Here is a 12,829-nt window from a genome sequence, read left to right as displayed (position 1 = left end):
TAAAACCAACAAAAGCAGAAAAAGAGTGGAAGATAAAAGTAGGAGCAATGAACAAAGGCATCAAGTAGAAAACAATAGCAAATATGATAGATAATAATCCAACTTTATCAATAACCATTTTGAATGTCAATGGTATAAATGACCAATTTTAAGAAAGAGATCATCAGAATGTTTCAAAAGACAAGATGCATACAAAACCCCACTATATATGTGTGTGTGTGTGTGTGTATGTATATACATATATATAAATTAAAAGGATAGAGAAAAAGATACTTTTCTAACACTATCCAAAAGAAAAGAAATTGGGAGGAGCTTTATTAATTTTTAGATGGAGAAGACATGAAAGCAAGGAAAACTCACCAGGGATGAAGAAGGGGAAGGTTGTATGTGAGTTGGCAAGTGTAAGGAATTCTCTCTACTTTCTGTTAAATTTTGTGGTGAACCTAAATCTGCTCTAAAATAATAAAATTTGTTATTTAAAAAATATACTTTTTTACATTCTAGTGAAACTTTTCTTTTAGGTGTCTTGTTTCTGTCAATGCCTCTTTCCTGGCTGTGTGGGCACTATCTTGATGGAAGTGCTCCTGAGAATGGCCTGAAATCAGTCCCATTTGCAGAGAGACAAGGAGGTGAAGCAAAAAAAGGGGGGGGGGGGGGCAGTTTGGCCAGGAATTTGAAGCTAGGATGCCCTGAACATTTGGGCATGGAAGATCCCACAGTCATCTCAGGCAACTTCACCTTTTCACTCAGCTTGCTCCTTTGTCATAATACCAAAGTAGCACATATGGGCTTCCCTGATAGCTCCATTGGTAAAGAATCCTGCAATGCAGGCGACCTGGGTTCAAGCCCTGGGTTGGGAAGATCCCCTGGACAAGGGCATGGCAACCCACTCCAGTGTTCTTGCCTGGAGAATTCCATGAATAGAGGGGCCTGGTGGGCTGCAGTCCATGGGGTCACAAAGAGTTGGATACAACTGAGCAACTAAGCCCAGCAGAGCACACTTTAGGCTGAACCATGTTATACTGCCAAAGTTTGATTCTTTATGACCTTCAAAATCAATAATACTGTATGGTTTAACCTAAAATCTCTCATGAGATTGTTACAAGAACTACATGAGATAATATAGGTACTGTGCTTGGCACCATTTGAGGTGCTTAATACATGATAGTGATTATTATTATTATTATCCACAATCCTGGAGACATTACCTGGTGTTAGGAAATCAAAAGACCCAAGTCACACAACAAGATAACTGGTCACTGTGTATAACTAGCCCTTTATCTGGCAGCTCCTACCTCCTTCTCTCTTTCCCCTACCTCCCCCTACCCTAATTTTTATAGTGGAGACCTTATCTTAGAAATATTTGTTTTGGTAGATTCTCACAAAGGCCAGGCATATAGTAAATGCTGTTGGTTAAGTAAGTGATTCTGAGAACTTTACGGGTTTCCTACAGGTTAGGGGGATATTTGCATTTTCTGTGGGTAAAAACTCAAAATTAGAGATGAAAACCTTGTTTGGAGCTTTCATTGTCATGGGCCAGGGTTCAATACCTGGTTGGGAAACTAAGATCTCACAAGCAATGAGGCTTAAAAAAAAAAAGAAGTACTAATATGCGTGACATTATGGCTGAATCTCAAATGCATTATGCTCAATGACAGAAACCAGACTCCAAAGGCTGCATTCTGTATGGTTCCATTTATATAACATTCTAGAAAAGGCAACACTATAGGGACATGGCTTCCCAGGTGGCGCTGGTGGTAAAGAACCTGCCTGCCAATGCAGGAGACATAAGAGACGGGGGTTCGATCCTTGGGTCATGAAGATCCCCTGGAGGATGGCACGGCAACCCACTCTAGTATTCTTGCCTGGAGAATCCCATGGACAGAGGAGCCTGGTTAGCTACTTTGTTCATAGTGTCACAAAGAGTTGGACATGACTGAAACAACTTAGCATGTATGCACATAGGGGGATAAAACAGATCAGTGATTGCCAGAGGTTAGAAGTGACAGGAGACAGGAGTGTGATCTTGATTGTGGAAGTGGTTATTAGATGATATGCATTTGTCAAAGCTAATAGCCATGTGTACTAACAACAAAAAAATGGAGAATGTTAATGTATGTAAATTATACTAGAATAAACTGAAAAAAAAAAGAACTAGTTGCCGGGAAATGGTTTACAAAGGAAAGCTATCATAGGGCCAACATTACTTTCACAGTAAGGGCCCATGAGGACAGTTCTTCCATGAGCATCTTGGAAGTTTGTCCTGAACCAGAGTAAAAGAATTATTATTAGTTATTTAATTTATTGGAGAAGGGAATGGCAGTCCACCCCAGTATTCTTGCCTGGAGAATTCCATGGACAGAGGAGCCTGGTGGGCTACAGTCCATGGGGTTGCAAAGAGTCAGACACGACTGAGCAACTAACACACACATTTAATTTATAATTAACTTAAACATTTATTGTCTGTCTTCCAAATGTGGATGAGAGAAGGAAAAAGTCCAGCTCCTGTTCACAAGGGACTCATAATGTAGTAGATGTGGGGTAAGAAAAAGACAATTATTAATACAGCATAACATGATAATTATCTTTGATAATAATTAAGGAATCAGTATGTAATTAAATTCTTCACACATTATACAACTAAAAGCACAAGCTAAACACTATGAATGGGGTCCCCACCCCCACATTATTAACAGTAGAATGAGAATAATTAAAATTAGCATGTGTTAACTGCTTACTATGTGAGAGGTACTAGTCTAAGCACCCATTTCAGCCTCACAAAAATTCTATCATTTAGGAACTATCATTGTTAGCATCTTTTATAGATGAGGCAACAAAATCACAGAAAAGTTTATTTGCCTATGGTCACACAGCTGGTAAAGAAAAGAAAAGGGATTTAAGCCATGGAAGCATGGCCATATTCTAATTATGATATTGTACTTTCACTGTAGCTCAAAGGAACAGTGACCTGGTTCACCTGGACTCCTGAAATCTGGAACTAGTGAGTCTCACTCTGCCTCAGTTTCCCTAACATCAGAGGAGAGAGTCAAGCTTGTGTATAGAGGTCAAGTATGCAAAACTCTCTTCATAAGACACCAAGATGAACCATTATTCCTTTTGTGTTTCTTTCCCTTGTTTACCATTTATTCACCCACCCCTACTGCTAAAGTTACACAGTAAGTACATAAGTATTGTAGAAAATAGAAGAGGCAAAACAGACAAACAAAAAATGATGAACAAAACCCCCAAAACCAAACCAAACAAAAAACCCTTCATCCTTCCATAGTCTCACCGTCCAGAGGTAACTGCCACTACCATTTTGGCACATTTCCTTCTAGTCTTTTTTAAAAGTTTTTTATTTACATAGCTGAGATCATACTTACATTTGTAATTTTGGACATTGTTTTTTTTTTCACTTAACATCAGAGCATAAACTCTTTGCAAACACTATTTTAAGTGGTCACATAGTAACCCATCATATGAATATTCTATAATTTATTAACTGTCCCTTCACAGTTGGATATTTAGGTTGTTTCCAATATTTTCACTATTATAAATAACACTACTATTAACATTCTAGTCCATAAATCACAGATTATTTTTTTAGGCTAGTTTCCCAGAAATGTAATTACTAGGTTAAATGGCATGAATATTTTAAAGATTATGTAGAGATGTAGTATTCTTTATAAATAACAAACACATTCTTTATAAATAAATGGAAAGTCTTATGGGGGGGGGTCAAAAGTTGATGTATATATGTTTGTTTCTGTATGTAAGTGTGGAAGGGGGTAGATGAGAGACAGAATTGGGAAATTTCTCATTTTTTAGTCAGTGCAGAGACCACCAAACTTTTTCTCTCATGTGCTACTTCCCAATTTTCAGGTACCTAAGCTGATTAAATATTGATCAACTGAGGGTCAGGAAATGGGAGCACATTTCATGTATGGAGCTTGGATGCCTTTTGCAAGTAGACTGTCCATAGAATGAGTTAGACTTGATACTTTAGCATTCTTTACCTGGCACAGCACTTTCACCACCATTATCTCAATAACTTCTGCTAGGTCCTGAGTGAGATGGACTGGGTTGACCATTACCATTGGGCAACTGGTCAGAAACTCAGACGCAGACAGGAGAAGTATCTAGAAGACTTACCCAGAGTCACAGAGTTGGCTGGAGAGAGCTGGGTCTAGAATTCTAGTCTCATGTTTCTAGGGCTAGAGCCCCTGTTCTGGGCTAAATTGTATCCTCCCTACCCCCATTCATATGATGAAGCCCTAACCCCCAGTGTGACTCTATTTGGAGACAGGGCCTATAATGACGTAGTAAGGTTAAATGAGGCTATACCTGATTGGATAGGATTAGTGTCTTCATAGGAGGAAGATCAGAGCTTCTCTCTCTGCATACTCACATAGAGATAAGGCCATGTGAAAATACAGCAATAAGACAACTGTCTACAAGCCAGGAAAAGAAGTCTCACCAGAAAACAACCCTGTCAACACCTTGATCTTGGACTTCCAGCCTCCAGAACTGAGGAAATTAATTTCTGTTGTTTAAACCACCCCCAGTCAATGGTATTCAATTGTGCAAAGCTCCGAAGACTAATACAGATTTTGGTACCAAGAAGTGGGGTCATGCAAAACAAATGCCTAAAAATGTAGAGATGACTTTGAAACTGGGTAATAGGTAAAAGCTGGATAAGCTTTGAGGTCCATGCTACAAACAACCTAGATTGCCTTGAAGGGGCTGTTGGTAGAAATGTGATGTTAAAGGCAATTCTGGTGAGTGTTCAGAAAGAAAACAGAAGTAGTGCAAAGAAAGTGACTATCATTTTCGAGAAGACACATATTATGACGAGACCATTGGTAGAGCTATGAATGTTAAAGGTGATTCTGGTGAGGTCCCAGATGGAAAGGTAGGACATGTTATTGGAAACTAAATAAAGGTGATTCTTGTTATAAATTGACAAAGAACTTGGTTGAATTGTGTCCTAGTGTTTTATGGAAAGTGATGTCGTGCAGGGCCCAAAGGGGCTTCTGTGCACAAGGCCTTTCTGGGACCCTATTTCTTTGATTATAGGAAACAACCTTCATTTAGCCTTCATGACTTCCCCTGAGTTCCAATGGGAAGATTCAAGCAGTTGTTAGGGAAGGGAGGGGATGCCACAGGGCCTCCCAGGTGGTGCTAGTGGTGAAGAACCTGCCTGCCAATGCAGGAGACATAAGAAACACCGGTTTCATCCCTGGGTCAGGAAGATGCCCTGGAGGAGAGCACGACAACGCACTCCAGTATTCTTGTCTGAAGAATCCCATGGACAGAGGAGCCTGGTAGGCTACAGTCCCTGAGGTTGTAAAGAGTCAGACACGACTGAAGTGACTTAGCATACACACACGGGGATGCCAGACCAGGGAGAAACAAACAGCCAAGAGCAGCCTTGGGGCAAGGTCCTGTTTCCCATCAAGGTATACACACAGCAATATCTTTGAGCTATTCTGCAGATACTGAAACCCCCTCCAGGTGGGAGAAGTTAATTGTATGCTGTCCACCAAGCATATAGACCCCAGACTAGTTGGACCTGAAGGTTGAGGCTGACTCCCACTTACCTCATTGCTAACCCATCAGAAGAATGTCCACAAGCTGATCATGCCCTCGTTGAGCAATTATTATAATAATACTTCTCACTATCTTTCCCAAATTGGGAAACATGGTTTTGATGGCATTAGCCGACTGTGTCCCCTTTGCCTGGCAAAGCAATAAAGCTTTTTTTCCTCATTCATCCAAAACTCTGTCTCTGAGACTTGACTTGGCACCCATGTACAGAGAAGCTGAGCTTTCAGCAGCAAAAGTAGAAATTCCAAGTGATGAACTTGGATATTTGGCTAAGGAGGTTCCTGAGCAAAAGTATTCAAGGTGTGACCTGGTTTCTCCTTGTTGCCCACAGTAAAATACAAGAGGAGGGAGATAAACTGAAGGGATTCTAAGCAACAAGGAACCAAAGCTTGAAGATTTGGAAAATTCTCAGCCTATCTACATTGCAAAAAAGAAGAACACATGTTCTAGAGAGGATACCAAGGGTGTGGCTGGACAAGTACTCTATATGGAGATGACTCAAGCCATTTATCAGCTATCTCTGCAGCTACCAGAAATAGAGATGCGCTTATGCTAGCAGAGACAGTGCCAGTTTGGACCAAGGAGAACAGAGATAACATGAGGGCTTTTGAACTGCTGGGACCCATAGGACAGGCCAATACAGCTCTTTGGTTGTGAATATGTTTTGTCCTTTAAGAAAATGGCAGAATAACCTGAAGGTGATTGAGAGAGCATCAGGACTGCCATTCTCACTATTTATAGAGCATCTAGGCCCAGAGGGCAAAGGCTATTTCTTCCTTGGTTTCAGAGTATGGGACACCCTCTTGGTTTCAGGGAGCCAGTCCTCCCCTGCTCAGTACCTCAAGGGCAGCGAGAAGGCATAGGGTGAGGCTGCTGCCAGAGCAGAGGGGGCAGGGCCACTGCCTTGGGCTGTGGGGGTGACACTGCTGCCCCAGTGGGCTGGGAAGGCAGAACATCCTGCTAGAGGGTTAGTCTAGAGCTTTAAGATCTAGTGCGGACTTCCCTGGTGGTGCAGTGGATAAGTGTCCACCTGCCAATGCAGGGGCACATGGGTTTGATCCCTGGTCCGGGAAGATTCCACATGTCTCGAGACAACAAAGCACCTGGGCCACAACTACTGAGTCCATGCTCTAGAGCCTGTGAGCCGCATCTACTGAAGCCTGTTGGTTTAGAGTCTGTGCACCACAACAAAGAGTAGCCCCTGCTCACCACACCTAGAGAAAGCCTGCAGGCAGCAACAAAGACCCAGTGTAATCAAAATAAAGAAATTTAAATTAAAAAAAAGTCTAATGGAATCTGCCTTGCTAGGTTTTGGACTTGCTTGAGACTCCTTTCTTCTTTCTCTCTTTTGGAATGAGAAAGTCCTCTTAACCTGTATTTATTTTGGAAGCATATAACTTGTCTGGTTTCACAGTTTCACAGATGGAGAAGAATTTTTTTCTCAGGATGAATCATACTTTGAGTCACTCCATACTTGATTTAGATGATATTCAGATGAGATGTTGAGCTTGGAACTGATGCTGGAATGGGTCAAATCTTTTGGTGTTGCTGGGATGGGATAAATGTATTTTGCATGTGTCAACTAAAAGTTGCCATTTCCCTCTATAAGAATGAAATAAGTCACTAGTTGGGCTTCCCCTGTGGCTCAGTGGTAACGAATCTGACTGCAGCGCAGGAAATGCAAGTTCAATTCCTGGGTCAGGAAGATCCCCTAGAGGAGGGCACAGGAACCCACTCCAGTATTCTTGCCTGGAGAATTGCATAGACAGAGGAGCCTAGCAGGCTACAGTCCACGGGATCACAAAGAGTCGGACACCACTGAAACGAGTGAGCATGCATGCACACAAGTCAGTAGCCACTGCAGTAGCTGACCTTCAACACTCCCTGAAAGGAGGTAAGGGTGGAGATCAAGAATGAGGCACCTGTGCTCTGGGAAAAACTGGCAGAACAGGCCTCTAGAGAGATAGTTAGATATTTTTAGGAGAAGATTTTATGAGCTCAGGTTCTTGCATCTCCTCATATCTACAAAAGCACTATAATCATTAACGGTGACATTTGCTCCTCGTGACTAGCAGCAAGCATCTCTCAAAATGTGTGCTTGATTGCATGCACCCCCCCTTCCCTAAAATCATATATAATTCTGACCTGCCCTTCGGAGCAGCTCTTCAGAGCCACCTGAAATGCTGTCTCCCAGGCTATAGTCCTCATTTTGTCCCAAATAAAATGTAACTCACAACTCTCATACTGTGCATTTTTTTTTCAGTTGATACATGTGAGAAGGACATGAATTTTGGGGGCCACAGAATAGAATGTTATGGACTAAACTATGTCCCCAGATTCATATGTTGAAGCCCTCACCAGTCAAATATTGTGTGACTGTATTTGGAGATTGAGTCTATAAAGAGGTAGTAAAAATTTAAGGAGATCATAAGGGTAGGGCTCTGTCTGATGGCATCAGTGTCCTTAAGAAGCAGAAGACAGCAGAGCTTGCTTTCTCCAAACAAGTAGAGAAGAGGTCATGTGAAGCCACAGCAAGAAGGCAGCCAACCTATAAGCTGGTAAGAGAGGCCTCATATGAAACGCAACCAAGCCAACACCGTAATCTCCAAAACTATAAAAAAAAATAACTTCCTGTTGTTCAAGTCATTCAGTCTTTAGTTTTTGGTTATGGCAGTGTGAACAGACTAACATAGCCTCTAAATGCACCAGTGGCAACAGCAATATTTTATTTATGCCCACTGGTTTCAACAGACATACCTATTCATACCTCCCCATACCTCCCCAAAACACAGCATCTTGTTTAGCTGTACAACCCTGGATTTGAAGAAGGAGACGGAGTGAAAGGAATAGAGACCAGATCTGAGGCTCAGACTTTGCCAGGGATCTTAGGCAAGAAATTTTTTTTCCTGATTATCAGTTTGTGTGTTAGTTGCACAATTGTGTCAAACTCTTTGCAACCCCATGGACTGTAGCCCACCAGTCTTCTCTGTCCATGGAATTCTCCAGGCAAGAATACTGGAGTGGGTGTAGCCATTCTCTTCTCTAGGGGGTCTTCCTGACCCGGGGATCAAATTCCCGTCTCCTACATTGCAGGCAGATTCTTTACCATCTGAGCAACTTGGGAACCCCCAGTTTATTCATCTGTAAAATAAGATATGCTATAAGAGGCTCTGGAACTATTCAGATATGGACTTGAATCCAGCCTCAGACTTTAGCTGTGTGACCTTGAGTAAATTACTTAGCCTCTCAGGTTTGGTTTCTCATCTCTAAACCAGAATACTGTTAGTACTTACTTCAGGGGATTATTGGGCTAATGAAAAGAAATGATGTATACAAAGCCCCTGGAAGATTTTAAAGGGCAATAAAAGGTAATTCTTCTCCTAGATTAATTAAATAAGTTGACATATGTAAAGTGCTGAGAACGGTGGCACTTAGGAAATGCTGTATCGGTCTTAGTTATTATTTTCTTCTTCTAGTAGAAACCTTCAGTAAGTGACAGTCATTATTCTTATTATTTTCAAGTCTCATCTCCCTCTAATTTCCTTCAAAACCCTAAATGCTAACTGTCCCAAAGGCCAGTTCCCCCCAATTCGACCCATGAGCTTTCCCGCCCTAGTCCGTCTGTCTAGGGTTTTCTGCTCCATTTCGCCTCCTCCGGAGCTCAGATGTCATCTCCTCTGGGAATCCTCTCTTCACCACCCCGCTCCTCCCAGTCAGAAGGAAAGGATCCTCGATTTGTGTCGTGCTAAGAAAACAACTCCGTATAGCACTTAGTTATCTGTGCCAGCTTAACTCTTTCGGAGCCTGCCTCCAAGAGTGGAGGCCGGTGCTGGGTGAGCAGCCTCTTGAGTGACACCCAAGGCGTCTAGCCCGGCGTGGGACAGAGAAAATGGGCTGTGCAGAGAAGGGTCCAGTTTAATTCCTACAAACTCGAGCCCCCAACCCTCCTCAGGCAGCGCCCACCGTGAAGAATCCCTACCCTTCCCCGGGCTCAGAGTCTCCCTCCCTCGATCGCCGACACCTGAGCAGTTTCCCCCGCCCCTGCCCCACCCCCGCGCCAGGCTCAGGGGTCGCTCTGGCTTCCACCCAGCCTCCTCCCGCCCCTCCTCCAGCCCCCGGTGGAGCTGAGGGGCGGAGCGAACGGTCAATGGCTGGGAGCGGGCTGGGAGCTGCTGGACGAGCGCGGTGGATTCCAGAAGCGCGGCGGCCTGGTTAGGGGGCTGGCATGGCCGCGTGCTGGTGAGCGCCGACTGCGCGAGGGGCCAGCTGCCACCATGCCCCGGGGCGTGGGCGTCGCCCAGCTCTGCCTGCTGGTGCTCGCCCTGCCTGGATGGACCCGAAGTAAGTAGCGGAGCGGAGGGGGTCGGGGGTGGGTGACGGGGGGCTTTGTAGGTGGGTGGACTGGGGGACCTGGGTGGACTGGGGGACCTGGGGATCCCCCGCAGCAACCCGGAGCCGCGCCCCTGCTGTCTCCCCCGCCCGGGAGCCCCGGCTTTGTTCCCACGTTGTGCGCCCCGGGAGGTGGTGGAGATGCGGGAGATCCAGAGCAGGCAGAAAACAGTGGGTCCCTCCCCGGCTTGCCTTCCTCTCTCTCCTTTTCCTCTGTTTTTCTGGCTTTTCCGCTGCTTTCCGAGTCTCGCCTCTTTTCTCCAGTCTTTGTGTGTGTGCCTATAAATACGTTTGGACAAAATTGGAACCATACCATATGTACGGTTTTGTGTCTTGCATATTCCACTTCACTTTATGAGCATTTCCACATCGTTACATTCTCCAACAACATGGTTTCAATGATTGTAAATTCCGCCAAGAAATTGCAGAAGTACAATTTTCAGAAAGTTAAAAACACGACTCTCATACAAATACAGGATGGAAGATTGGCAAGGATTGATCTGATTCTTCAGAGAGGCAGTGAATAGAATGATAAAGCTAGTTTAAAGCATTAGAGAAAAAAGGAGTGATACGGGTATTGCAGACTGTTGAAATCCTGTGCTGGGACAGATATAAAAGTGGTCAGTGCTCCATGGGGCCAAACAACCATAATTCTTAGGTATCTGTCTACTATGCTGGAGTTATTTGCATCTCTACCAGACTGAATGTTATAGTTAACACAAAACTTCACAGAGTATAGCCTTTAATTACTAGTTATTAAAGGCAAACAAAGGTACATTTCCCTGGATAATTCACTAACCTGTGTAAAGGCCTGCTAACCAATGCTTCAAATGTGACATTGAAAAGACATCCTACTTGTTCTTTTTTGCTTTATTTCCAAGGTTTGAACATTTTTCTTAAGTTGTACTGTGTTTCTCTATTACTGAGCCTAGCTTTCCATAATTTTTGCAATCATAAAGATTTCATTCCTTTAAATGTTCTATTAAATATCATAATTCCTTTTTGTTGCAAAGAATCTAGATTTATCAGAGCCGCTAGAGCAGAAACTGGCTTTCTGATTCCCCAGTATCAGGCATCTAGCATAGTGTTTGGCCTATAGTTAGGCACTCAGAAAATGTGTAAATAAATGCATTGCTTCTCATTTTTACTAAATTGATAACACTAATGCTAGTCTAATGACTTTTTTTAGGGTATATTTTGACTGAGAATGCATCATATCAGTAATCTGAAAAGGAAGTTAATCACCCATCATTGGGCCAGTGTAACAGAACAAATATGGCCATCTTCTGTGTAGCTCATTATATTCTATGCGATTCATGTGGTTGGTTTAGAAAGAATGGATTTTTGGAGTCTTCACTTAGGACCTCAAGAGTTCTGTGGATGTGGCCTATTCTTACCAGAGACTAATTTACTTAGGTCTTGAGCAATTACCACTTTATTAAGATTGTCTGCAACCAGTGTTTGGAGTCTGCCCTGCCTAGAACAAGTCTGTCCGCAAACAGATTTCAGTTCACCTTTTTTGAAAAACAGGAATCGTGTTACCTATCTCCCAGGGTTGTGTTGAGTACAGAGGTCTGGGTGGTGAGAATTATTTGGAAAGTAGGAAATGATATGCAAATGGGAGTTCAGGTTAAAGTAATGATGCTTTTGTGGATTGGGAAGCACTTTCACAGTAACTCTCGCCATTAATGATGTGAGATGGGCAGGTGGGTATCATTTTACAGATGAGAAAACTGAAGCACAATGTGAATAATACCCAGGGGCTTAGATATACCCAGAACCCAAACACTTCATTCCTCTCCACTGATGTCATTCTAGTCCGAGTTCCCAGCACCTCTGACCAGGGCTCCCGTAAGGCTCCATCCTTGCCTTCCAGCTTCTACTTTCACCCCTGCCCCTACAGCACTTCCACCCTCTCAGTCTCCCCCCAATTGTCAGATCTTTTGCAGACCTAATACAGATCATATTGCTCTGTGTCTAAACCCCCCAGTGCCTTCCAAGTCACAGGATTTGTAATAAAATCCAGATACTCTCCATGCCCTCTGTGATAGCAGACCCCATATCTGTCTTGCTGACCATATCCGCCAATTTCCCCTCTCATTTGCTCGGTTCTAGCTACTTCTAACTTCTGCTTATTCCTTAAACAGGCCAAGCTGTTCCTGCTCTTGCTGATCCTTTTCCCTGGGACACTCTTAGACCCCTAGATCTTTGCATCTTCTTTCCAGTCCCTCAAGTCTCAATTAAATGCTATCTTTAATGATCATCCTAAAATAGGTACCCCCTCTTCAGTGTCTCTTTATTTCATGACCCTGTTGTACCATATGAGAATATTTGTGTCATCCTCTTCCCATCTCTAGAAAGTAAGCCAGTGAAGTATACCCAGGTCTATACTCTATTATCAGCACCTGGCAGCGTGCTTGACCTATAGTAAGTGCCGAGAGCCTGGAATCGACAGGTCTCCTAACATCCCAGTGTGGAGTCTTCTCTGTTGGCACTGCATGCCTGGCTTAGCTAGGGTACAGAGGTCTGGGATTCCAGTGATGTGTTTCCTGTATTGGCAGGAGGAAGAGGGGAAGGCAGCCCCCAGCTGCAGCATGAACTGATAATACCTCAGTGGAAGACTGCAGAAAGCCCCATGAGAGAAAAGGTAAGACTCAAAGCATCTCATTTTCACAGGCAGAAGCTGACAACTCTGTTCTGTGAGGCTTGGGGGCCACCTACTTGACTTTTCTGGAGGTGCTCATGGTTGTCACCATTAGTTCTGTTTCTGGCCCACTCTGTCCTCTGTGTACTCCAGTTTTGGAAATCCTCGATGGGACTTTCCTTCACTGTG

The 12,829-nt window shown here is 43.5% G+C and overlaps 1 protein-coding gene across 1 annotated transcript in view; it reads left to right on the top strand.

Moving 5' to 3' along the window:
- Positions 1–9,649: 9,649 nt before the first annotated feature.
- The window catches only part of ADAM19 (ADAM metallopeptidase domain 19), an 86,324-nt gene continuing 83,144 nt past the window's right edge, over positions 9,650–12,829 (top strand). The window contains exons 1-2 of the mRNA XM_020893442.2: positions 9,650–9,948; positions 12,558–12,643. Of these exons, the coding sequence (XP_020749101.2) occupies positions 9,882–9,948; positions 12,558–12,643 (153 nt within the window). The 5' untranslated portion in view covers positions 9,650–9,881. The remainder of the gene's footprint in view (positions 9,949–12,557; positions 12,644–12,829) is intronic.

Source organism: Odocoileus virginianus, chromosome 3 (assembly GCF_023699985.2).
Source record: "Odocoileus virginianus isolate 20LAN1187 ecotype Illinois chromosome 3, Ovbor_1.2, whole genome shotgun sequence".
Classification (NCBI taxonomy): Eukaryota; Metazoa; Chordata; class Mammalia; order Artiodactyla; family Cervidae; genus Odocoileus; species Odocoileus virginianus.
The sequence above is the reverse complement of the archived record's forward strand: the minus strand, read 5'-3'. Positions and strand labels throughout refer to the sequence as shown.